The sequence below is a fragment of the Phodopus roborovskii genome, unplaced genomic scaffold (assembly GCF_943737965.1).
Source record: "Phodopus roborovskii unplaced genomic scaffold, PHOROB, whole genome shotgun sequence".
NCBI lineage: Eukaryota > Metazoa > Chordata > Mammalia > Rodentia > Cricetidae > Phodopus > Phodopus roborovskii.
In genome coordinates, this window is record NW_026126434.1 from 6943526 (window position 1) to 6966815 (window position 23290).

At 41.4% G+C, this 23290-nt stretch overlaps 2 protein-coding genes across 2 annotated transcripts in view; one reads left to right on the forward strand and one right to left on the reverse strand.

Annotated features, from left to right (window-relative positions):
• Sh3rf3 (SH3 domain containing ring finger 3) overlaps positions 1-23290 on the forward strand; it is a 272428-nt gene that overhangs the window by 12615 nt on the left and 236523 nt on the right. The gene's annotated exons all lie outside the window — the stretch shown is intronic.
• On the reverse strand, positions 7361-8282 carry LOC127223987 (14-3-3 protein epsilon). The gene has a single exon (XM_051186722.1). The coding sequence runs from the start codon at positions 8192-8194 to the stop codon at positions 7424-7426; it is 771 nt and encodes a 256-aa protein (XP_051042679.1). The 5' UTR covers positions 8195-8282; the 3' UTR covers positions 7361-7423.

Here is a 23290-nt window from a genome sequence, read left to right on the forward strand (position 1 = left end):
ATAGTACCTGTCTTGAGTTCACAGCTCCATCAGACATAATTGTCATCAAGAGCATGGGCCATTATAATGAGGGTTTCTTGATGGCACTTTCTTTCTGATCAAATTGGCAAGACATGGTAGCTCCCACTGTGTGCAGTCACACGTGCAGGCTGCTGCCTCTCTGGAATGAGAGAAGGGTTGAGTAATTGGCTCTTGGGAATATCATTGCTGACTGGTGCGGTTCTGATGAGTAATAGACCCCATTAGATCACAAAAAATACTTGATTCTGTGTAATTAAAAATGGCATTAGTGAGGCAGAAGCCCCAGCATTTAAAGCTGTGAAAAGGATAATTTCAAAGACTGCACAGTACGTTCATGATTGAAGTGGCACATAACCTAGAGTGTTGGAATCTCAGAGATAAAAGATGTGGTCATAGACAGCCAGGCAGGGCAGCTGCTTTTCATTTCAGTCTCAGATATTTGTGATGAACAGTCGTTTAACATGGCAGTTAAAAATGTTTCTGATGAGTTCACAGCTTGTGGAATAGTTCTGATTTGCAATTTTAACAGAAAAAGAAGTCCTATAATTTACTCTTTGTGGAGTAGGCAGAACCCAGAAGAACAAGGGAGTCTATTTCCCTGTTTGTATTTTCTGCTTCAGCTCCAAATTCCTCCTTCCCTTCTCTCACATATGCATTGGTCCTACCTTATTCAGACACTTGGTCCAATGCTCTACATGGGTCAGACAATACTGGAGGACTCTGGGGAAAAACAACAAATCTGGGCATTCTCTGCTCTCCTGGGACCTGGTCTCCTGCAGATCCCTTGGCTCAGAGTTGAGAAGCCTTTGGTTTGGCATGATCTCCACTCAATTTAGTCAAGAACCAAGTGTCTGGCACACAACTTCAGTTATTAATACTCCTCTATTAATATTCATATTGACAGTCATTTGCACTTCTAAACTGCTTTCATCTCAAAGATGATCACATATCCTGTGAGCTTTAGATGTGGGATGGGGCCCTGCAGCAATGTGTCCTCTTTGAAGGGAACTCACTTGTGCAACTAACAGGACAGCCCACAGGTCTTAAGATGTATTCCTGATCTATGACCTGCCACTCATGGTCCACAGTCTCTTTACAAGTGTCTGTTCAGCCCTATGAGCCAGGTATGGACCTCTGTGGTTGTATTAATTACTTTTCTATTGTTGTGATAAAACACCATGACAAACGCTTAATAGAAGGATTCATTTGAGTTTCTGATATGTTCCAGAGGGTTAGGGTCCACAATGATGACATAGCATCTCAGCAGGTAGCAGACATAGTGGTTGGAACTGGAAACTGAGGATTCATATTGTGAGCTGAAAGCACCAGGCAAAGAGAGTAACACTGAGAAAGGCATGAGCCCACCCCCTTGAACATGCCTCTTGAACATACCCAAGTAGCTGCACCAACTGGGGACCAAGTATTCAAATATCAGCCTTCAGGGGCCGGTTCCTATCGACACAAGCACTGAGGTGCTGATGATACTGCAGAGGACACAGTTTGACCAGAGCTTACCTTCTGCTTTGAATCTGGGGCTCTCTAGACATTGACTAAAATGCCAGTAAGCGCATATGCACGCACACAGGCACGCACGCACAAAAACACCCCATACCCTAAGTGTATGAAGTTGTTTCACAATGAATTTATTTTTGTGTTCTAATTGTACTTAAATTTAAATTTCAGAATAATAGGGAATTCTTTTTACTGTCATTTTCACCAATTAGAAATAGAATTATATGTATATATGTATATATACATACATATATACATATATATATAACTTATACTTGCTATGGTCAAATATCCAACAATAAGCAAGTTAACATAGGAAAGGCATGCTTTTTTGTTTGTTTGTTTGTTTGTTTTATGTTTGGTTTTTCAAGACAGGGTTTCTCTGCTCAACAGCCCTAGCTGTCCTGACAATAGCTTTGTAGACCAGGCTAGCCTCAAACTCACAGAGATCCACCTGCCTCTGCCTCTGTCTCCCCAATGCAAGGATTAAAAGTGTGTGCCACCATTGCCCTATGGAATAGTTTTTTGTTTATTTTGCTTATTTTCTCTAAGCTTACAGTATGAGAAGAAATAGTTCATCATTGTGGGGAAGTGTGGAGGCAGGAGCATGAGGCAGCTAGTCTCATTTGGACCAAGTCAAGAAGTGAGGCCAGGGTATAAAACTTTGCAGCTTAATTTCAACAACCTGCCCTTCTGGTGGAACTCTACCTCCTAAGAGTTCCTCAGTCTTCCAAAACAGCAGCAGCAGCCAAAGACCAAGGATTCAGACATATTGAAATTACACATTTCACATTCAAATTTCAACATTCTGTCTCTGGTCCCCATAAGCTCAGGGCATAATGCAAAAATGCACACATTCCAGACCCACAAATCTCCACAGTCCTCAACAGTATGAGTACTTCAAAATTTCCAAGTATCTTCTGAGACATAGAATAGTCTTCCTGCAAGCCCCCTCCCCCCTATATGTTAAAGGCTGGAAAGATGGCTCAACAGTTAAGAGCACTGGCTGCTCTTCCAGAGACTAGGTTTGATTCCCAACACTCAAATAGTTCATAATTGTCTGTAATTATAATCCTAGGTGATCTATCTGATGATCAGATCTGGCTGATGCCTCAGGCTGGGGTACTGGGCACACAAGTGATGCACAGAAAAACATGCAGGCAAAGCATCCATACACACAACACTAAACACATTTTTAAAAGTTAACTACTAACATTCTCACTCCAAAAGGAAGGAATGGGGGTATAGCAAGGAAAGGTCCATGATCCCATTGTGTTACAATGGGAAGCAAGCTTCTAGCACACATACCTTGGGGACAAAACAAATTCAAAGTTTTGTGTCACTCCAGGCTTGTTAATTTTTAACCTGAAGGCTGCTGGAGTTATTCTATTTATGAATCTGACACTCATTAAAAATAATTCTGTTAAAAAGTTTTTACCCCAAAGGAGAATTCAACTTATTAATTCATATAGTCTTTCTAATACTCTGTAATATAGGAACTATATCATCTCCCTCGTTTTGAAGATGGAGGAAGTTAGTCACAACCATGGACAGTGGTCTGGGACCTGAGCCAGGCTGACTCCAGCTTTGGCACTGGCTCCATTGTTGCTTGTGGGATTGGTGCCTGATTTTCTTTTCTCAAAGCAGAAACCTAATTTGTAAGTTGGGCTTGGCATTTAGTTCTGACTGCTCAGAGTGTGTGTGTTACCCCCTCACAGCCTGTCTAGGGGACAAATAGAAATATTTCATGCTACCTATTACCACACTGTAAATGAAAATTAAAAAACAAATGCAATTGAGAGAATATGTGTGTGTGTCTGTGTGTGTGTGTGTGTGTGTGTGTGTGTATGTGTGTATGTGTGTATGTGTGTGTGTCTGCATGTATGTGTATATTCATAAAGAAACTGCTTGCTTCAAGGTACTGACTGAGGAAAGGACATGGGAAATAAGGTTATATTTTTCCATGCCTGAAATACTGATAAAGGTTGACTGTACTCAAACCTATGATTTCTTTTTTTTTTTAATTTTTAATTTTTATTTTACATATCAATCCCAGTTTTCTGTTGCTCCCCTCCCTCCCTCTTTCCCTCTCTCCCACTCTCCCATACCTTCCGACCAACCTCCCCTCCCACTCCCCCCCACTCTACATGTAGGGTGATGCCTTCAGGAGTGGTCATCTAAATCTATCAAGTAGGGACTACTTGGAGTAGGGACTAGGCCTTCCCTCCTGCCCCTAGGTTAAGGGAGTGTCCCTCCATGGAAAATGTGCTCCCAAAGTCCTTTTGTGCACCAGGGACACATCCTGGTTCCACTGTCCAAGGTCCAGCCCTTCTAACTAAGACCCATGTTCAGTCCCATGCTGGATTCCCAGCTATCAGTCTGGGGGCCCTTTAGCTCCTCCTCGTTTAGGTCAGCTATCTCTGTGTGTTTCTATAGCCTGGTCTTGTCCTCTCTCTGCATCTGGATTCCAGTTTGGCTCAGTGTTTAGTTGTGAGTGTCCATCAGCTACTAGATGAGGGCTGTCTATGATGGTGGATAAGTTAGTCATCAATCTCATTATCAGGGAAGGACATTTATGGTAGCATTTCCACTATTGCTCAAATTGTTAGTTGGGGTCTGGACATTTCTCTAGAGTAAGTTTTTTCTTCAAACCTATAATGGCTCCCTTTTTTATGACCTCTCTCTCTATCTCTCTCTCTCTCCCCTCTCATCTATTCCTCCCCTGACTCAATCTTCCTAGTCTCACATGCTTTCCTCTTCTCCCCTTCTCTTTCTCCTAGTTCTCTCTCCACTCACTTTCTCCCTCCACTCCCAATATGCTCAGGAGATCTTGTCCATTTTCCCCTTCTCTTACAATCCTCCTTGTATTCTAGTTTTTCAGGCGGGGTGAATAAGATGGTGATTCTTTGATCTATGTCTAAAATCCATACATGAATGAGTACGTACCATGTTCCTCTCTTTGTGACTGGGTTACCTCATTCAGGATGGTTTCTTCAAGTTCCATCTACTTGCCTGCAAATTTCAAGATTCCATTGTTTTTTTCTGCAGAGTAGTATTCCATTGTGTAAATGTGCCATATCTTCTTTATCCATTATTCAGTTGAGGGGCATCTAGATTGCTTCCAGGTTCTTGCTATTACAAATAATGCTGCTACAAACATAGTTGAACAGATGTCTTTGTTGTAGGGTACTGTGTTCGACTGATTCCCATTTTCCTGAGGAACTGCCATACTGATCTCCAAAATGGCTGTACAAGTTTGCACTCCCACCTGCAGTGGAGGAGTGTTCCCTTTTCTCCACATCCTCTCCAGCATAAGTTGTCACTGGTGTTTCTAATTTTAGCCATTCTGGCAGGAGTAAGATGGTATCTCAGAGTTGTTTTGATTTGCATTTCCCTGATAGCTAAGGATGTGGAGCATTTTCTTAAGTGTCTTTCAGCCTTTTTGATTTCCTCTATTGAGAATTATCTCTTCAGTTCTGTACCCATTTTTTAATAGGGTTATTTGGTGTTTTGTTGACTAGTTTCTTGAGTTCTTTATATATTTTGGAGATCAGCCCTCTGTCAGATGTAGGATTGGTGAAGATCTTTTCCCAGTCTGTGGGCTGCCATTTGGTCTTCTCCACTGTGTCCTTTGCCTTACAGAAGAGATATGGAGAGAGAGGGCAGCCTTGTCTTGTTTCTGATTTAAGAGGAATTGCCTTAAGCTTCTCTCCAATCAGTTTGAAGTTGGCTGTTGGTTTACTGTGTATTGCTTTTATTATGTTTAGTTATATTATGTTCCTGTTATCCCTGATCTCTCCAAGACCTTTATCATGAAAGAGTGTTGAATTTTGTTGAAGGCTTTCTCAGCATCTAGGGAGATGATCATATGGTTTCTTCTTTTTCAGTTTGTTTATATGGTGTATCACATTGATAGATTTTCATATGTTGAACCATCCCTGCAACAGAGGGATGAAGCCTACTCAGTCATGGTGGATGATTTCTCTGATGTGTTCTTGGATTTTGTTTGCCAGTATTTTATTGAGTATTTTTGCATTAATATTCATGAGGGATATTGGTCTGTAGTTTTATTTCTTATTTGTGTTTTTGTGTGGCTTAGGTACCAAGGTAATTGTGGCTTCATAAAAAAAAGTTTGGTAATGAACCTTCTGTTTCTATTGTGTGGAACAATTTGAGGAGTATTGATATTAGCTCTTCCTTGAATTTCTGGTAGAATTCTGCACTGAAGCCAATTGGTCCTGGGCTATTTTTGGTTGGGAGGTATTTGCTGACTGCTTCTATTTCCTAAGGGGTTATAGGTCTATTTAAGTTGCTTATCTGTTCTTGATTTAATTTTGGTAAGTGATAGTTATCCATAAATTTGTCCATTTCCTTTGAATTTTCAAATTTTGTGGAGTGCACGTTTTCAAAGTATAATCTGAAAATTGTCTGGATTTCCTCAGTGTCTGACATTTATGTCCCCCTTTTCATTTCTGATTTTGCTAATTTTCATGTTGTCTCTCTGATTTTTGGTTAGTTTGGATAAAGGTTTGTCTATCTTGTTGATTTTTTTCAAAAAAGCAAGTCTTTGTTGCATTGTTTTTTTTGTTTGTTTGTTTGGTTGGTTGGTTTTTTTTTGTTTTTTTTTTTGTTTTTTGGTATTGTTTCCCTGGTTTCTACTTTATTGATTTCAGCCCTCAAGTTGATTATTTCCTGATGTCTACTCTTCTGGGGCAAGTTTGCTTCTTTTCATTCTAAGACTTTCAGTTGTGCTGTTAATTCTCTAATGTGACTATCCATTTTCCTCATATGGGCACTTAGTAAAATGAACTTCCCTCATAGCACTGCTTTCAATGTGTCTCATAAGTTTGGGTATGTTGTGTCCTCATTCTCTTTGAATTTTAGGAAGTTTTTTTTTTTTTTTTTTTTTTTTTTTTTTTAACTGTCAAATGTTTGGACTAGAGATTTTAGAAGTATGAAGGATGGAGGCATAATATATTTGGCATTTTTAATTTAGGTTTGTTTTATTTAAGTTTAATGTTAATTCCATGCTGTGTTTCGGTAAGAACAATACAGAGTCTGTATCTGTGGCTCCAGTCAGATATCCAGTAGTACAAATTAGCTTCAAGTTACACATACTGAACAAAAGAGGTTGAGCGAGCAAAGGAGGAGGGAAGGAAGCTGAGGAGCAAGGGAGGAGGAAGAGAGTGGAACACGCAGCAGGCTTCCATACCACCTTCAATGCTAACCTGCTTCAGAGGGGGGAGGAGTCGGCAAGAATGAGCAGCCAGGGATTGTTGAACTGTTACCAGCACCATGCTTTTCAGCAAGACTTCAGCAGAGTTCCAAACACATTTTACAGCAAAACCATTACAACAAACTCCCCCAAAACACCTCAAGTTAACACCCATTAAGTTTAAACATTGGTATTAAATTCAATTTAAACAATTAAAAAAGGAAAAATGACAGCACATATGCCTCTATCATGTGATTAATCTTTCTTAGATGCATCACCTAGAAGTCTAATGGCTTTCAAATGTCATTTCCATTTCTAATGATGATCTTGCCACATGTGGCTGGAGACAATAAGTAATGCTGAAAAAAACCTCTATGCAGTCCTTAGTGTTGTAAAGAACCTAAAAGCTGGGACCAGTAAAATCCACAGAAATTCACTCTTGCCTTTAAGAACTTCTGAAAACGGTTTTTTTTTTTTTTTTTTGTTTTGTTTTAAAAAAGGGGGAGGGGAGAAAAAAAATAAAAAGAAAGAAAAACAATAGGGCAGGAACCTAAATTCTGAGACCAAATGTGAAAGTCAAATTTGGTGGTTCTCAGTGACAATGGGGAGCTTCCAGGGGGAGGGTGGGGAGGGAGGGTGGTCAGAGATGTGTTCTCTTGTTGGCTTTATTATGTCTCACTGATTTTCATCTTCCACATCCTGCAGCGCTTCTTTATTCTGCTCTTCACCATTGCCCTGCATGTCTGAGGTCCAGAGGAGCGTCAGGTTATCACGTAGCAGCTGCATGATAAGTGTAGAGTCCTTATAGCTTTCTTCACTCAGCGTGTCCAGTTCTGCAATTGCATCATCAAAAGCTGCTTTTGCCAACCTGCAGGCACGGTCAGGGGAATTAAGAATTTCATAGTAGAATACGGAAAAGTTGAGAGCAAGGCCTAAACGAATGGGGTGCGTTGGAGGAAGTTCTGTCATCGCAATGTCACTAGCAGCTTTGTAAGCCATGAGGCTGTTTTCTGCGGCCTCCTTCCTGTCGTTTCCTCTAGCAAATTCAGCCAGATACCTGTGGTAGTCCCCTTTCATTTTATAATAGAAAACCTTGGACTCGCCAGTGTTAGCTGCTGGAATGAGGTGTTTGTCCAGTACATCCAGAATGTCACAACAGATTGACTTGAGCTCAGTTTCAACCATTTGCCAGTACTCCCGAATCATCTTTAGTTTGTCCTCTCCTCCCTTGTTTTCTTCCTTCTGTTCAATGCTGCTGATTATTCTCCAGGATGCTCTTCTGGCTCCAATCACATTTTTATAAGCAACAGATAAAAGGTTTCGCTCTTCAACTGTCAGCTCCACGTCCATGCCAGCCACTTTCTTCATTGATTCCACCATTTCGTCGTATCGCTCGGCCTGCTCTGCCAGCTTCGCCTGGTACACCAGATCCTCCCGATCATCCATAGCGGCAGCGGCTCCGGCAGGTTCTGCGCGATGGATGGAAGTGGATAGCGTCTCCGACTCTCGGCTTCTCGCTCCGCGTCCGAGCAGTAAAAATCGAATTTTAGGAAGTTTTTTATTTCTTTCTTTGTTTCTTCTTTGACCCAGCCATGGTGCAATTGTGCATTGCTCAATTTCCATGAGTTTGTAGGGTTTCTGCGATTTGTGTTGTTGTTGACTTCCAACTTTAAAGCATGGTGGTCTGATAAGATACAGGGACTATTCCAATTTTTTTTTTTTTTTTTTATCTGTTGAGGTTTGTTATTTTGCCTCGTATGTGGTTGATGTTAGAGAAGATTCCACGTGGAGCAGAGAAGAAGGTATATTCTTTTGTGTTTGGATGGAATGTTCTATAGATGTCTGTTAAACCAAATTGGGACATAACTTCTGTTAGTTCTTTTGTTTCTTTATTAAGTTCTGACTGGTGGTCCTGTCTAGCAGTGAGAGTGGGGTGTTGAAGTCTCCCACTATGAGTGTGTGAGGTTTTATGTGAGCTTTGAGTTTTAGTAGCATTTCTTTTATGAATGTGGGTGCCTTTGTATTTGGTGCATAGATGATCAGAATTGAGGTTTTGTGCTGATAGATTTCTACTGTGATGAATATGAAATGACCGTCTTCATCTCTTTTGATTGATTTTGGTTTGAAGTCTAACTTGTTATATATTAAGATAGTCATACCTGCTTGCTTCTTGGGTCCATTTAATTGGAATGTCTTTTCCCAACCCTTTACCTTGAAGTAATGTCTTTGAAGCTTAGATGTGTTTCTTGTATGCAGCAGAAGGATGGATTCTGTCTTCGTATCCATTCTGTTAGCCTGTGTCTTTTTTATAGTCAAGTTAAGACCATTAATGTTGAGGGAATGTAAGGACCATTGATTGTTAATGCTTGTTTTTTATTTGTTTTGGTGGTGATATTGTGAATATATTTGCCCTGCTTTACCTTTTTCTTCTGGTGAAGTGGAATTATCTACTGCCTATTTCTTTGTGAGCGTAGTTAACTTCCTTGGGTTTGAGTTTTGAGTTTCCTTCTAGACTTTCTGTAGGGCTGGATTTGTAGATAGGTATTGTGAAAATCTGGCTTTGTCATTAAATACCTTGTTTTGTCCTTCTATAGTGATTGAGATCTATCCAGGTCTTGAGAGTTTCCATGGAGAAGTATGGTGTAATTTTGATAGGTCTGCCTTTATATGTTACCTGTCCTTTTTCCTTTGCTGCTCTTCATATTCTTTGTTTATTCTGTATGTTAGGTGTTTTGATTGATCCAGTCTAATTGGTATTCAGTATACTTCTTGTATTTTCATAAGCATGTCCTTCTTCAGATTGGGAACGTTTTCTTCAATGATTTTGTTGAATATGTTTTCTGCACCTTTGAGCTGGTCTTCTTTGCCTTCTTCTATGCTTATTATTCTTAGGTTTGGCCTTTTCACAGTGTCCCACATTTCCTGGATGTTTTGTGTATAGAATTTGTTGGACTTAAGATTTTCTTTGGTCGATCAATCTATTTCCTCTAGTTTATCTTCAGTGCCTGAGATTCTCTCTTACATCTCTTGTATTGTGTTGGTTACATCTTTGTGTTTCCTTTATTGTCTCTATTTCGGGTTTTAAGTCTTGAATTGTTTCCTTCACCTGTGCGATTGTTCTTTCTTGGCTTTCCTTATTTTCTTTAAGAGATTTGTTCATTTCTTGCATTTTTCGCATGGTCTTTTCCTCTATTTCTTCCAATTTTTTGTTTTTTCTTCCATTTGTTTAAGGGATTTTCTATCATCGTCCTTTGAAGGCCTCTATCATTTTTATGAAGATATTTTTTAAGTCGTTCTCTTATGCTTCATCTGCTTTGGGGTGTTCAGGTCTAGTTGGTGTAGATTCTGGTGGTGTCATGCTTGTCTTTCTATTGGTAGGTGTTTTCTTGTATTGTTGTCTTCCCATTGTTTCTTCCGGTGGATGCAGGTGGAGTTTCTCTCTCTCTATGCTACTCCCCCGGTGGGCTTAGGTGGGTCAGAAGTTCAATCTGTAGCTCTTGGTGGTCCAACCTCTCTAGGAAGTGTCTCCTCAGGCAGGGGCCAGGCAATGGGGGTCAAAGTCCTCCAGCAGAGACCCAGAGGTAGGATCAAAGGCCAGGCAGGCAGGGAGGGACTGAGGATGGTCCTGTGTGGATAGGCAGGTCTAGTGTGCTGAGAGCAGATCTAGGAAGTTCCCTCTGGCAGAGGCCCAGTGTTGGGGGTCAGAGATCAGGCAGGCAGAGATTCAGAGTGGTCCTGAGTGGATCAGGTAGGTCTAGTGTGCTCAAAGCAGCTCCAGGAAGTTCTCCAAATTTGGCGGGATTGTTGGATCCACCCTCTGTAGCAGTGCTGAACCAGAGCAGTGGGGTAGTGGGCTAGGTAGGGCACAGGGTGGGGGGGAGGACAGGCTCTGGGTGGGGAGTGTGTATCAGAGCACCAAGAGCACTCTCGTTGGGGACAGGACACAGCAGAGAGCAAGATTGGGGCCAATCCAGGGAGTTCCCAGGGAAGGGGGTGGGGGTGGGGATTCAACCTGAACTAGTCCCAGAGTCACCTCCAGTAGAGTCCTGGTGATGGGGGTCAAAGATCAAGCATGTGAAGACTCAGGGTAGTTCTGAGTGGATAGGAGGGTCTCTGGCAGAGGTTCAGAGCTCCAGCAGATGCCTGGCGATGGGGGTCAAAGATCTGGCAGGCAGGGACTCAGGATGGTCCCTTGGGGATAGGTGGATCTCTGGCAGGGGCCCGGAGCTCAGGCCCAAACCTACGATTTCTAATCAGTATGAAAACCAAGGGTTTTCCCAAGTGTGTTTGGTTAAGTGGCCCCTGAGTATCTGTTTTTTGTTTTGTTTTGTTTTGTTTTCTCGTTGAGTTCTTCATTTGCACATTTCCATACAATGTAAGGATCTGTAGGGAAAACACACACAGTGGACCATGATCCCAGTGTGCTTGAACCTTTTTTTTTTGTTCAGACACTCCTCTCTGGGCCATCTGGGGACCCTTCTCCTTGGATTAAATACTAGAATCAGCCCAGATGTTTGTAGAGCTAAACATGTGTGGCCATGGAGACAGACTGAATGGGAGATTTTTTTTTCCTCTTTTGAAATGTCGGCCTACATGTTTCAAAAACATTTACAAAAGCCTAATGGTTTAGCAGGTGTTCAAATAAACCATCTCTTGATGGTTTGAATTCTGATAGGATAGGATTAAAGCTATGTAAATAATCAAAAATATTTTAGTATCCATATCATAAAAAGTAAAAAGAAACAAGTGAAATTGATCATAACAGTGTTTATTTAACTCTCTGAATCCCAAATCTCACTGTTTTCATGAAACTACTATAAAATTATTAATAAGGTGGGGTGGGTTTTTATCCTTTCACACTGGTGTTTCTCCCTATTTGACTTGGCCCTACTCCGTGGTCAGTAGAGAGTATGGCTCTGACAGATCAGACCATGTTACTTGCCATACTACAATTCTGATGAGATCATCCTTCTGACGAGCCTGGTGGGCCAGGTGCCTGCACAGTGTACTTTCACAGGGTTTATAGGCAGCAACATGAAACTTCCTCTTGTTTCTGAGCTGTCATCATGATAGCATCTGAAAAGGACTGCAGGAATTTAGGGGTTGAACTTAGTGTAATAAGAGCCAGGAGGGTTTATCAAACACATGCTGAGAAATTTGTCTGAACTCAGAGTGAGCATAGTTTCCATACCCAACTGATTCTTTGAATCTGTTGTGGGAAGTGGTTGCATTGACAAATCTTGTCAACAGTCTTTTCCCAGGGGCTTGCATGAACAATTATACTTTTCTCCTGGCTTCTTTATGGAGGGAATGAAATTTAGCCTTCAAATTCATGTTCCTTTCTAGAAGAGATGCTTGTTGCCTTAGAAATAAGTAGTTACAAACCCATCCCCTCCCAGCTGTTCATTTTTCTGAGGTGATAGTTGGTACCAATCATTGTTGGAGATGGATATTTCCCCAGTTTAGGCAGCTGGTTCCACTCAAAAGATGACTTAGGTCTTTCCACATTAGGTGTTAGTGTTGTCTTTATAGTCTTGGAGAATGTGGATGAGATGCCCTGCACTTTCCAAGGAACATCCTTCATATAGTGATTTTGTTAACTGACAGGTGTAGTAAATTTGACAAAATAATTTTGGGCTCAAGTTAAAAACAGGTATGTAATAACTCATTCTGTGGGACTGGTGTTCTGATCGTGGCATTTCAGAGACCTGAACAAAAGCTAATGTATTGGACACAAAGAAGGGTTTGAAAGTTCAATGTGTGGAAACTGTATTTTTGCCTTTTATTACTTAATATAGTGTATAATATCAGATTTGCTTTTAATGTGATAGGAATTATTATATTCTCTCCATGGCTATACTCAGTAAAGAATGTTCCACTATTTAATCATTGGAAATTCAATTAACAGAGTCCAGCTGGAGTAACTATGACTGGGGAGGGGTCCTGGAGTATCCCCTTCAAAGTCATATACTCCCCCACTTCCCATGTATAGGAAGTGCCTATTTCCCATGATGCCTCATAGTTCTATCTTACAACAAATACCACTCATTTTCAGACTTGAGGAATGGCCCTCAGCACTGTCACCCCTTTCCTCAGACAGAGACACTGGGCATTCTGCTAAGGTTGACACTCCAGGTTGATACTCCTTGGTAAAAGTGGTGTGGAAGCCAAATGACCGTCTGTAAAGACAAGACTGCAAGTGTCAGCAGTGTGTGGGACCTTGCTCTCATAGGTGGACTGGAGGAGCTGCAGCAAATGATAGCTCAGAAGGGGTGTGTGAACCTCTGTGCTGTGTTGGTGCTGAGCCTGCTGGAGGACCAAGACCAGAGGAATGCATTCATTTCAGCATAAAGAAATTAAATTCTTCTCCCATATTACAGAGAAAAAGCTCCAGCTGCTTTTTCCTCTCGACCCTCATAATAACTTTTGGAACAGAAATTATAATCAGTTGATGTTTGAGAAAGGTAATTATGTGGCTGTTGCTCCAAATTTAGACAGATTGGTGCTATTAAAAAGGAAATAATGAAGGCATAAAAGTATGTAAAACTTACTCCAGTTCATCAGGAAATGCTGAAGTCGAGTTGATGAAATACTGGAAGTTGACTGTGACTTAATTGTGTCTGAGATGTACCAGCAGGCTGGCTATGCCTGTGGATCTTAAGTATGTGTGAACTCATCACAGAGGCAATAAAGCCACTCAAATGACTATGTTTCTGAGATATTAGAAATGGACCTTGTCTTGACAAGCTTTTCCTTTTCTGCTGTGTCCTCTTTTCTTAGCTGAACTCACATAGGTCTGTATGAAGCTCCACAAGCAGGTTTTTCCTCAACCCGCTTCCTTAGCACCCATCCACCAGTTTCTCGATGTTCTGAGACATTAGCAAGCAGCACCCACTATATCACATGTAGGGCATAAGATGCAGGCTCAGAATTATAAAGAAGCTGCAGTGTGGCTGTCTGGCAATCAGCCACATACACAATGCACATTAGTTTGCAATGTCTAATTGGTGAATGTAAGACAGCAAATCTGAACCTTTTAAAATGATCAATCAATGTGAGGACATTTAGGAGGTATGGCTCAGTGCTAGAGCATTTTGACTGCAAAATGACATTTAGATCTCATGGGTTTAAATCCTTTAGAGCATTTTTCTTGCCTTGGTTAGTGTTCAGAACATTGTCTCTGGGGTTTTGTAATGCGAGGGATTCACTTAATGTCCTTTCTTATTACTTGTGACCAAATGGGACTGACATTGAGAAATAGAGGAGATTGGAGAAGGAGCCACCTGTGCCCCCAGCTTTCACTGTATAGGATAGTGCAGAGAATTTTTGTGGGTGGGGTGACTTGGGAAGCTGCTGGGCAAGACTCCCCTAGCACTGGTATCCTATCTTCTGCATCATTGAAAAATGTGTTCCTAATTGTGCCTCTGGTTGGGAGGATAGGGGTCTGGAAGGATATCTCCCATGTCCATTGGTTTCCACTCTCCATCTGTGGCCAGAGCTTTATATGAGCTTTATATGACTTGAAGCACAGTTGGAGAGAGACTTAGGTCTTGGGTATGTATGAGCACAATGCACATATTCACTTGGAAGACATGTGTGTATTTCATGTGCTCCTTGGCCTTTGTGTATGAAATCACAGGCAAAATAATGCAATGACTCTTTTGGTTACCACTTCCAAGTTAGGCCTAATTCTTCATTATTTATGTGGTAGGAAGATGTGGAGCAAATGAGGCTTGTGTAGACTTCTCTATCCTCCCCATCCTCCTGAATTTTCTTTGCTCTTTATCCAATAGGAATATGATTGCTCCAAGGAACAGAGGGCTAAGTACTCTGTGTTGCCTGTCTCTAGCTGATGCCACTGGGGAGGGAATGACTGGACAATATTTTGTACTTCAGATATCACTAGGTGTCTGGGTATGTAGAAGCCAGAAGAACTGATTTTGTGAATGCTAATGCATGGATTACATTGTCTGGCAGAGACAAGAAAGAGGCAACCCATTTGCTTGTCTTCTTCTGTAGGTTCTTTGGCTTTAGTGTGACCCTGGAAAGACACAAGGGCAGCCCCCAGGAGGCTGTACCTGGTGTGTGATGAGGCTTTTTTTCTTAGGACTCACTAAGGACAAGATGAGACTAAGGAATGCCTCAGTGGGCTGTTAAAGTTCCCTTGAGCTTGTGTGTGTGTGAGAGAGGGGGGCACAACAGGATATAAAGAACTTAGAACAAGTTGTTCTCAATCTATAAGTCTGGATCCCTTTGGCAAACCTCTCTTTCCAAAATTATTTACATTACAACTCATATCAGTAGCAAAATTATAGGAATGAAATAGCAATGGAAGTAATGTTATGGTTGGGGGGGGGTCAGCACAACATGAAGAACTGTGTTAAAGGGTCCCAACCTTAGGTTAAGAACCTCTGACTTAGAGGCCAGCATTTCCAAAGTTGCAGGCTCTTCCTTTTCCTGCCACTAATGGCTCCCCAGACCTGCAATAGGGAAAAGTGAATGAGTCTATTTGCATCTTCATACCTTGACACCAAGAATCAGAGACTATAGACAACTAGCAGAAGAAGCCTCTTCTTCGTAAAAGTGATGAAGATGCCCTTGGAGATTGCTTTGGGGGGAAATCGATTAAGGGAAGGGTTTATTTGGTTTACAATTCCAGGTTCATTGTTGCTGGGGAATGAAGGGAGCAGGAACTTGAGGCAACTGGTCACATCATATGCACAGTCAAGAGCAGGAATGCATGAATGAATGCATGTTTGCCAGTGCTCAGCTCACCACCTCATTTTTATTTATTCCAGACTCTCCAAATAGTGAGATGGAGTTCCGATGACAGAAAGAGCCTCAACTCATCTTTAGTCACTGGGCAGAAATTACAGGACCCATCAGAGAGGGCCAGGCGTTCACTTCTGGTGTGGTGACTGTGGGGCGATGATGTGTTTTATTGTTATTGTTATTATTTCTCCTGAGGCAGATGATTACAATTTTGGCAGAAAGAAAATTGTAAGTAAACAAACACTTGAGAGTATCAGAAGGAAGTCTGGAACTCAGTAGATTCGCCAAGAAGGAAAGTTTAAGCTTAGGCATTCCAAGACCCTGTGCTGAGTAACCCGCAGCACAGAGCTCTGTTCAGCTCTGAGTAAGGACTAAACTCAGCAATTACTCTGCTTCCCCAGGCAATGTGGTTTGTGTGATCTTTTTGATAGATTACCAGCTATTTGTGGTTAGACCAAGTATGAATGAAAGAATGCACTTAGCATCTGATAGGTGCAAGATGACTGACTGACTTCAGTGACATGATCTTGATATGTGTTCACTTCTGCAGAAGAATCTTTAACCCCACAGTGAGATCTTAGGACTTTGTATCTCTGCCTCTCAGAATAACCCCTTTGGGAATGGGGTATGACAGGGCTTCTGTCTCCTGGTGTTAACATTTTCTCTCCTGTCCTCCTCTTTATTGTATATTTTATTTTGATTTTAGCCGAGTCAGATTGTTTCCTAGTTTGTAGCCAGGATTCACTTTACCCATTCAGATCTTTTTTTTTTTTCAGACTGTGCTGGACTGATAAAGGTTTGAACTCTGGTTCCCTGTAAAGGGAAAAAAAAAGAGCCCAATTTATAGCATTGTTGCTTTCCGAGGCATAAAGAATCCCACTTAGACTTTAAGCTACCAAATGTTGTCTAGAAAAACCTTGAAGAATTCAGGGAGAACCTGGCTAACTGGCAAGAGGTGATGGCAGCAAGGGCATGATTTCCCCTTTCCTTCAGACCCAACCAGAGCTTCAAGTTTCTTTAATGTTTCTCCCTTCCTTCCTTCCTTCCTTCCTTCCTTCCTTCCTCCCTCCCTCCCTCCCTTCCTTCCTTCCTTCCTTCTTTCTTCTTTTCTTTCTTTTCTCTCTCTCTCTTTTTGGTCTTTTGAGACAGGGCTTCTCTGTGTAGCTTTGGAGCCTGTCCTGGAATTCACTCTGTAGACCAAGGCTAGACTTAAGCTCACAGAGATCCTCCTGCCTCTGCCTCCTGGGTGCTGGGATTAAAGGCATGTGCCGCCGCCACCCAGCCTCTTTAACATTTCTTTAATCCAACCAGAGCTTTCATGTTTAACAGAGTCTAGCAATAGTGGTCACAGAGAAGAACTAGGCAGTCACAAATAAAGTATAACAGTGTAGTGGCAGAAATGTCTCTTTTTAAAAATTAGTTCCTTGAAAATTGTCTTCCCCAAGGAAGAACTCACAAACTGGGTTGTCCAATGCCATTGTCAGCCCTGAAAACATAATTATACAAGTAACATTATACAGAGTGAGAAGCTTGTATTCATGTATTTAAGAACACACGAACACACACACACACACACAAAACAACAACAACAACAAAGCCACTTCCATCACCTCTTTGGTAAGGGGTGAGTCAGATGCTGTGTTCTTTTCTGGGTCTGCAGTTATTGTTTGTTAAACTACACTAAACAAACTTTAGCTGGGCACCAGCACTGTTAGGCTCTGGGATTAAAGTTATACAGACAGTCATTCAAGGTTGTCAGGAGTGTAGCATTCAGTTGGCCTAGACAGATTTTCCATATGAAAGATGCCCTACTTTTACCCTCAGATGGCCCTCTGGGATCACCTTCATCAGTGTATAGAGGATAGATGATTTGGGGTTTTTTGTTTTGTTTTGTTTCGTTTTGTTTTCCAATAACCACCTCAGCCTGTGCTCTCCTGGAACACTGGGCCTGGGGAAGGCATTCCTCTGAGGAAGGACCTTGGGGAACAGAATTTATAAGATCAATTTTGACTTATTTCTACCTAAATTCCCAAATGTGTGTGTGTGGGGGGATTATATGTGGTTTTTTCTGGTTAAATGTCTTTACTTCCTGGTTGTGCATATGTTTTATCTTTAATCTTAAAAATTCAAAACTTTCATTATATTCATGTGAACTGGTGATGAAAATTCCCTGTTATTGTGCATGTTTAGGGAAGGTAAGTGAATACTGACTTGAAGTTCCCTTTGCCCTAAAAGCCATCTCCTTTTCTGATGGTCTGATGGGTTCATATTCTGTAAGTACTCACGTGAGACAAGCATACTGAAACACGGGGCCATTCCATTGTCTTAGATTTGTGTACACCTACATCTGAGATGTGTCCTGTGGGGAGTAGACCCAGGTCCTTCATGTATATAGTTTGTGCCCAAGAGGGTTTGAACCTTTCATGCCTTCCAAAGGCATAGCTTGTCTACATGACACAACCTTACAGTGCCATGAGCTCAGTCCTGGTATCCCTACAGAAAGGCCAGAGGTTCATGCTTGTCCCATGTGCTTCAGGTAACAAAGATACCATACTTGACCTACACAGATTCACTTTTGACCTCATTGTACATTTTTATAGCATGTATGAATGTACAGTGATCCAGGCCCTCACTCCTTCCTTGCAATTCTTCTGTGATTTCCAGTCATTTGCCTATTTCCCAGACAGCATAGAAAATTGTGGGCTTTGTTACCATCAACACCATGGTTTGAAAAAAGAGAAAACTTTTATGCACATCACATTCCAGTTTGAGGAAATCAATTGAGTCTGTCAGAACCATCTGGAATATGTTGGTGAGTGACCTGTCAGTCAGTTTCAAGATTCAGGTGCTCCACACAGCCTACTCTCTTGAACATAGTCTCTGAGACATTGCATGACCAGGCACCTCCTTAGAGGGTCTGCTCATCCCATGGATTAGCACTTGAGCACATATTCCAGTGAACACCTTACAGTATAACCTTTGGGTCTCAACTGAGCTGAGCATTGGGGCAAGTCCCCATTTCCTGTCACCACTCTTGGTGCTCAGAAGTAGTGATCCCTTCCCTGACCTCTGCCCCTTTCTTCCATTCATCTCCCCTCTCTGCTATGCTGTTACCTCAGTGTTCACAATAAGCTGTAACCCTGGCTGGAGTTCCCTTGATTTTCTTAGTGTGGTGAGGCATGATTGCTCATATAAAGTAGTGGCTTGGAGGCTGAATTCTTTCTTGACTAAAACCAAATTCCCTTACAGATTAGAAAAATGGCCTATCCAGCTTCTGCCCCAGCACTAGAGCTCAGTTGGCATGTACTGTAGAAGAGTATTGTGTTTGTTGAGTACAAAATGAATCTGCAAGTTCAAAGTGATTGCCTGTTTGTGAATGTGATTGTTGTTGTATGACTGGTTAACTGTGACAACACATGCTGCTTGTGACACTGTGTTTATATTTACATGGACATTGACAGGACTTCAACATGTTGAGTGGATTGTCTTGGGTGGTAGATGGTAGGATTTAATGAGAACTTTAATGATTAAAGTCGATCTCTCTCATGGGCACAACCCAGATTTAATATATTTCCAGTTTTCTAGAGTTTTAGAATCTTTTCCATGGAAATTTAATACATACTGAGTCACAGTTCTTAGAATTCTAGAATTAGAGTGTTGAGAAGAGCTTTGAAGACTTTGAAGACTGTCATGTTAAGACAGTATGACAATTTGTATTGGGCTGACTCTTTACTCAATATCCACCCAGGCTACCCTTGACTCGTGCCTGAGAAATCTGGTTTAGATAAAGGAGTTATTGATGAAGAGTGGGATTAACACCCCAGCTCTTCATTTCCTGCCCTTAGAGTTATGCCACAGCTGTGTTTAAGAGCAGGGCTGGCAAATACACCCTGGCCACATGTCTTGCAGGGCTGCCCCTTGGCTGTGCCAACAGAGTGGGGCCTCCTAGCAGAGACCCCAGTGAGAGACCTGGTGTCTGCCTCTAGCACTTTTGCTGACCTCCTTACAAAACAACAACAAAAAACAAAAACAAAACAAAACAAAAAACAAAAAACCACTGCACTGGGGACCTGCCAAAAGGATCATAAACAGGAATCCCTGTCCTTGGAGGACCCCAGGTATGTTTTTGCTGTGGTCTGAGATTGGCTGGAATGTATTGCCATCCTTGCAAGTGCGTACTCAGACTTGGAATGTTCTCATTAGGAATGTGGAATCTGGAGTAGTCTGATTCTTAGGTTTTTAAAAATTGATGCCTGCAGCCTTAGCAATGAGACCAGAATCTAAAGCATCAAGTTCTGGTCATGATTTGGACCAAGTGTCAGAGGCTGGTGAGACAGTGATGCCTGATGGTTAGCTGCAGTGGTGTCCTCACATCCTTTTAAGCTTCCTTCAGGATAGCTAGGCTGTGCTTCTGAACCTGACATCCCAGCCAGAGGATCCTGGGTACCATGTGGTCTGTGATAGTTACCCTGTATGTCATTTCATTGTTTTAGAATAAGGTATACATCATCCAATTTAAATAGGCAAGGAGAAAGGCTGTCTTGTTTGTTTGGTAAAAAGGAAAGAAAAAAAAATCTGAGGATTTGTGACATGCCAGTCACTTCATTTTCCCCTTCATAGTGCTTCTTGGTAGCATCATGGTTGTCCTCCACTGTAAGCAGGCATGTGAGCAGGGGCAGAATAGAGATTGTGCTCAGGCAGCCAGCCTTCGGCCACATTCACTCAGCTGACAAGAGGTCAGTCAGGGCAATGCATAGTCCTAGAATGGCAGATACTGCTGGCTAATACAAGGTGAGAGGAGAGGAGGGGAGGAAAGAGGGAAGGAGAGGGTAGGGAATAGAGAAGAGAGAGGAGAGGACACGAGAGAGGCACACAATCATAAAGCAGGGGCGGGGAGGGGCAGAGGGTTTTAGGGTTCCTGGGAGGACTTGTGGGAAGGTATGAATATGATCAAATACATGGTACGAAATTCTCTCTATATGATGAAGCATGTGTTCCTGTGTGAATGGCTGTCTGAGAAGGCATGGGAAGATGAATGATTAGAGAGGCTCTTCATTTAGAAGATAATCATCTTTCCTAAATGGGCTTCATGAATGGAGGTGAAGGATTTTAGTATATTTGTTTATTTATTTGTGCATGTCTGCATGTGTATATGAGTAGGTCAGAGTAGAGCCATGAGGAGTTCATTCTATCCTTCTACCAGTTGGGTCCCAAGGATGGAATTCAAGCTCTTGGAATTCCTTTCCTGGCTGAGCTATCTTGCTGGCCTGATGTGAGGGGTTTTAATGATGTCTTTGGAGGAAGAGTTGGGAGTTCCACCCTCCTGTGTAGAATTGCTCCCTGGAGACTCACTGACACAGCTAGCGAGAATAGGGCTGCAGCAGTTTCTCTTTACATCTTTGTCCTAACATTTGGGACTCATCCCATACTGATAGATCTCTTGAAGACATCCTTCTTACTGTTCTAAAATAGTAACTATACAGAGAAAAAGAAGTGGGGACAAGGACCTATTCCTAGCTGAGGACCTATTGACACCTGATTGCTGTCGGAAGAGGGGAAATCAGTTTTCTTCAATGATGTTACAAGCTGGCGTCTTAAGGTTACTGTTGTTATGATAAAACACCATGACCAAAAGAAACTCAAGGGAGGAAAGGGTTTATTTAGCTTACAACATCCTAAGTCACAGTCTACTGTGGAAAGTCAAGGTAGGAAATCAAACAAGGCAGGAACCTTAAGCCAGCTCAAGGTAGAGGTTAAGCTGCTTACTGGCTTGCTCCCCATGGCTTGATAAGCCTCTTCTTCCTCCTCCTCCTTTTAAAGAACAGAGGACCACCATCCTAGGGGTGTCCCTATCCACAATTGTCTGGGCCCTTCCCCATTAATCAAGAATTAAGAAATGCCTTACATGCTTGCCTACCTATAATCTGATCTTGTGGAGACATTTTCTCAATTGCAGTTCTCTCCTCTCAAATGACTTTAGCTTATGTCAAGTTAACATAAAACTAGCCAAGACACCTGGTAACATACTCCAGGACAAGTCCTATATGCAAAATTGTTGACCAACGCAAGCTGGAATCTTGGTAGGTTGGGTAGGGGGTGAAGTAGGGTGTGATAGGAGATTGATAGAGAGATTAGATAAATTGGTAGATAGATGATAGATTGGGTAGGTAGTTAGGTAGATAGATGGATGGATAGCTAGCTAAATGGATGGATGGTTAGATAGATCAAGCACATGAAAAATTTGGTAGACAGATGGGGAGGATCTGGAATAGGGGACGAATATGATAAAAATACATTGTATTTTCAATTACTAAAAACATTATTTAAAGTAGCATATATTTAGAGAATGGTTTATACCTCTTTCCAAAATAAGGTTATCCAATTGTCTTCAGGCTTTTGTGACTAGCCTTTGAGAGCCTAGTTATCATGTTTAAAGTACAGTTGGCTCTCCATATTTGTGGGTTCCATATCCATGTATTTAGCCAACCTCAGAAAAAAAATAGAAAACAAACTTAAAAAGATTCTAACTGTCCTATACATAGACAGATTTTTTTCCTCCTGCTACCACTCTCTAAAAAGTACAATGGGACAGTTACTTGTCATTTCTAGTTTAAGGTATGTTCTAATACCTAACTGGATATGAATTAAATGTTCTAGAAGACATGTACAGAATTTTTTTTTGCAAGTGCTATACCATTTTATATAAGAGATTGAGGACTTTGGTTTTTTTTTAGGGGTGAGTCTGTGGCTGTGGAATGATGATGGCTGTATTTTAGATGTCAGCTAGAAATGTACTGTCTATTTGCAGTTCTTATCAGTTAATACTACTAAAGCCTGTGACTCGATCACGGTATTTTATAGTCATGGGGAATCTGTCACTCTTGAGTCCACAGTGAGGTCAGTTTCTGCCAGCACTTCTCACTTGCCTCTCTCGGCACCTGGACTCAGCTCTTTTCTCTTTAGCCTGCTAATCTTTGCATTGTTTCATTTTTGTCTCGTTTGTTGCGTGGAACAGAGGTTAGCTCACTAAGTTGCACACCAGTAGAGTTTTGTACACTTGAAAGGGAAGGTAGATTTCCCAGTACATCCTTTTGTTCATGCACTCAACAGGAATTTATCAAGAGAATGGACAAGGTGCAGGCCTGATCCTGCTCAGTTGCCTGATTCACCATTTTAAGCTTTGGCTTAAAAATGAAGTCTTAGCAGAAACCTTTACTTTAATGATCTCTATAATCAGTGAAAAGACACATTTTGGGTTGCCTCAACTAAGACAAAAAATGAAGGTGAGTGAATTATAAGGTATGATCTAGAGTCTTCATAGAAACATGACCCGAAGTAGGAACAACACATTTTATTTAACCATCTTAAGCTGTTGGACTAATAAGTTTAACATCCCTTATCTGAAAATACAAAATCAGAAATACTCCAAGGCCCAAACCCTTTTTAGAACTGGAATGATACTACAAATGGAAAATTCCATATCTGACATTCTGTGACAAGTGGCAATCAAAATGCACATCAAAACAATTATTTGGATACATTTAGGACGTGTATGTGGGATGTAGATGAAACTTTGGATCTACCCACAAGTTATGCCATTATGTATGGGCAAACATCTCCAAATGTAAATCCGCCTGAAACACTTTCCATCTGAAGCATTTTGCATAAAGGATTCTCCGCCTGCAGATCTAGATTTTTTTTTTAAATGCATTTTAGTTTTGCATCTTAATTATGCAGTGGGTAAGCACTCAGTTTTCTCCCTTGGAGGTC

Coding starts and splice junctions, on each gene's coding strand:
- LOC127223987 (XM_051186722.1), bottom strand. CDS start 8,194: ATGGATGATCGGGAGGATCTGGTGTACCAGGCGAAGCTGGCAGAGCAG.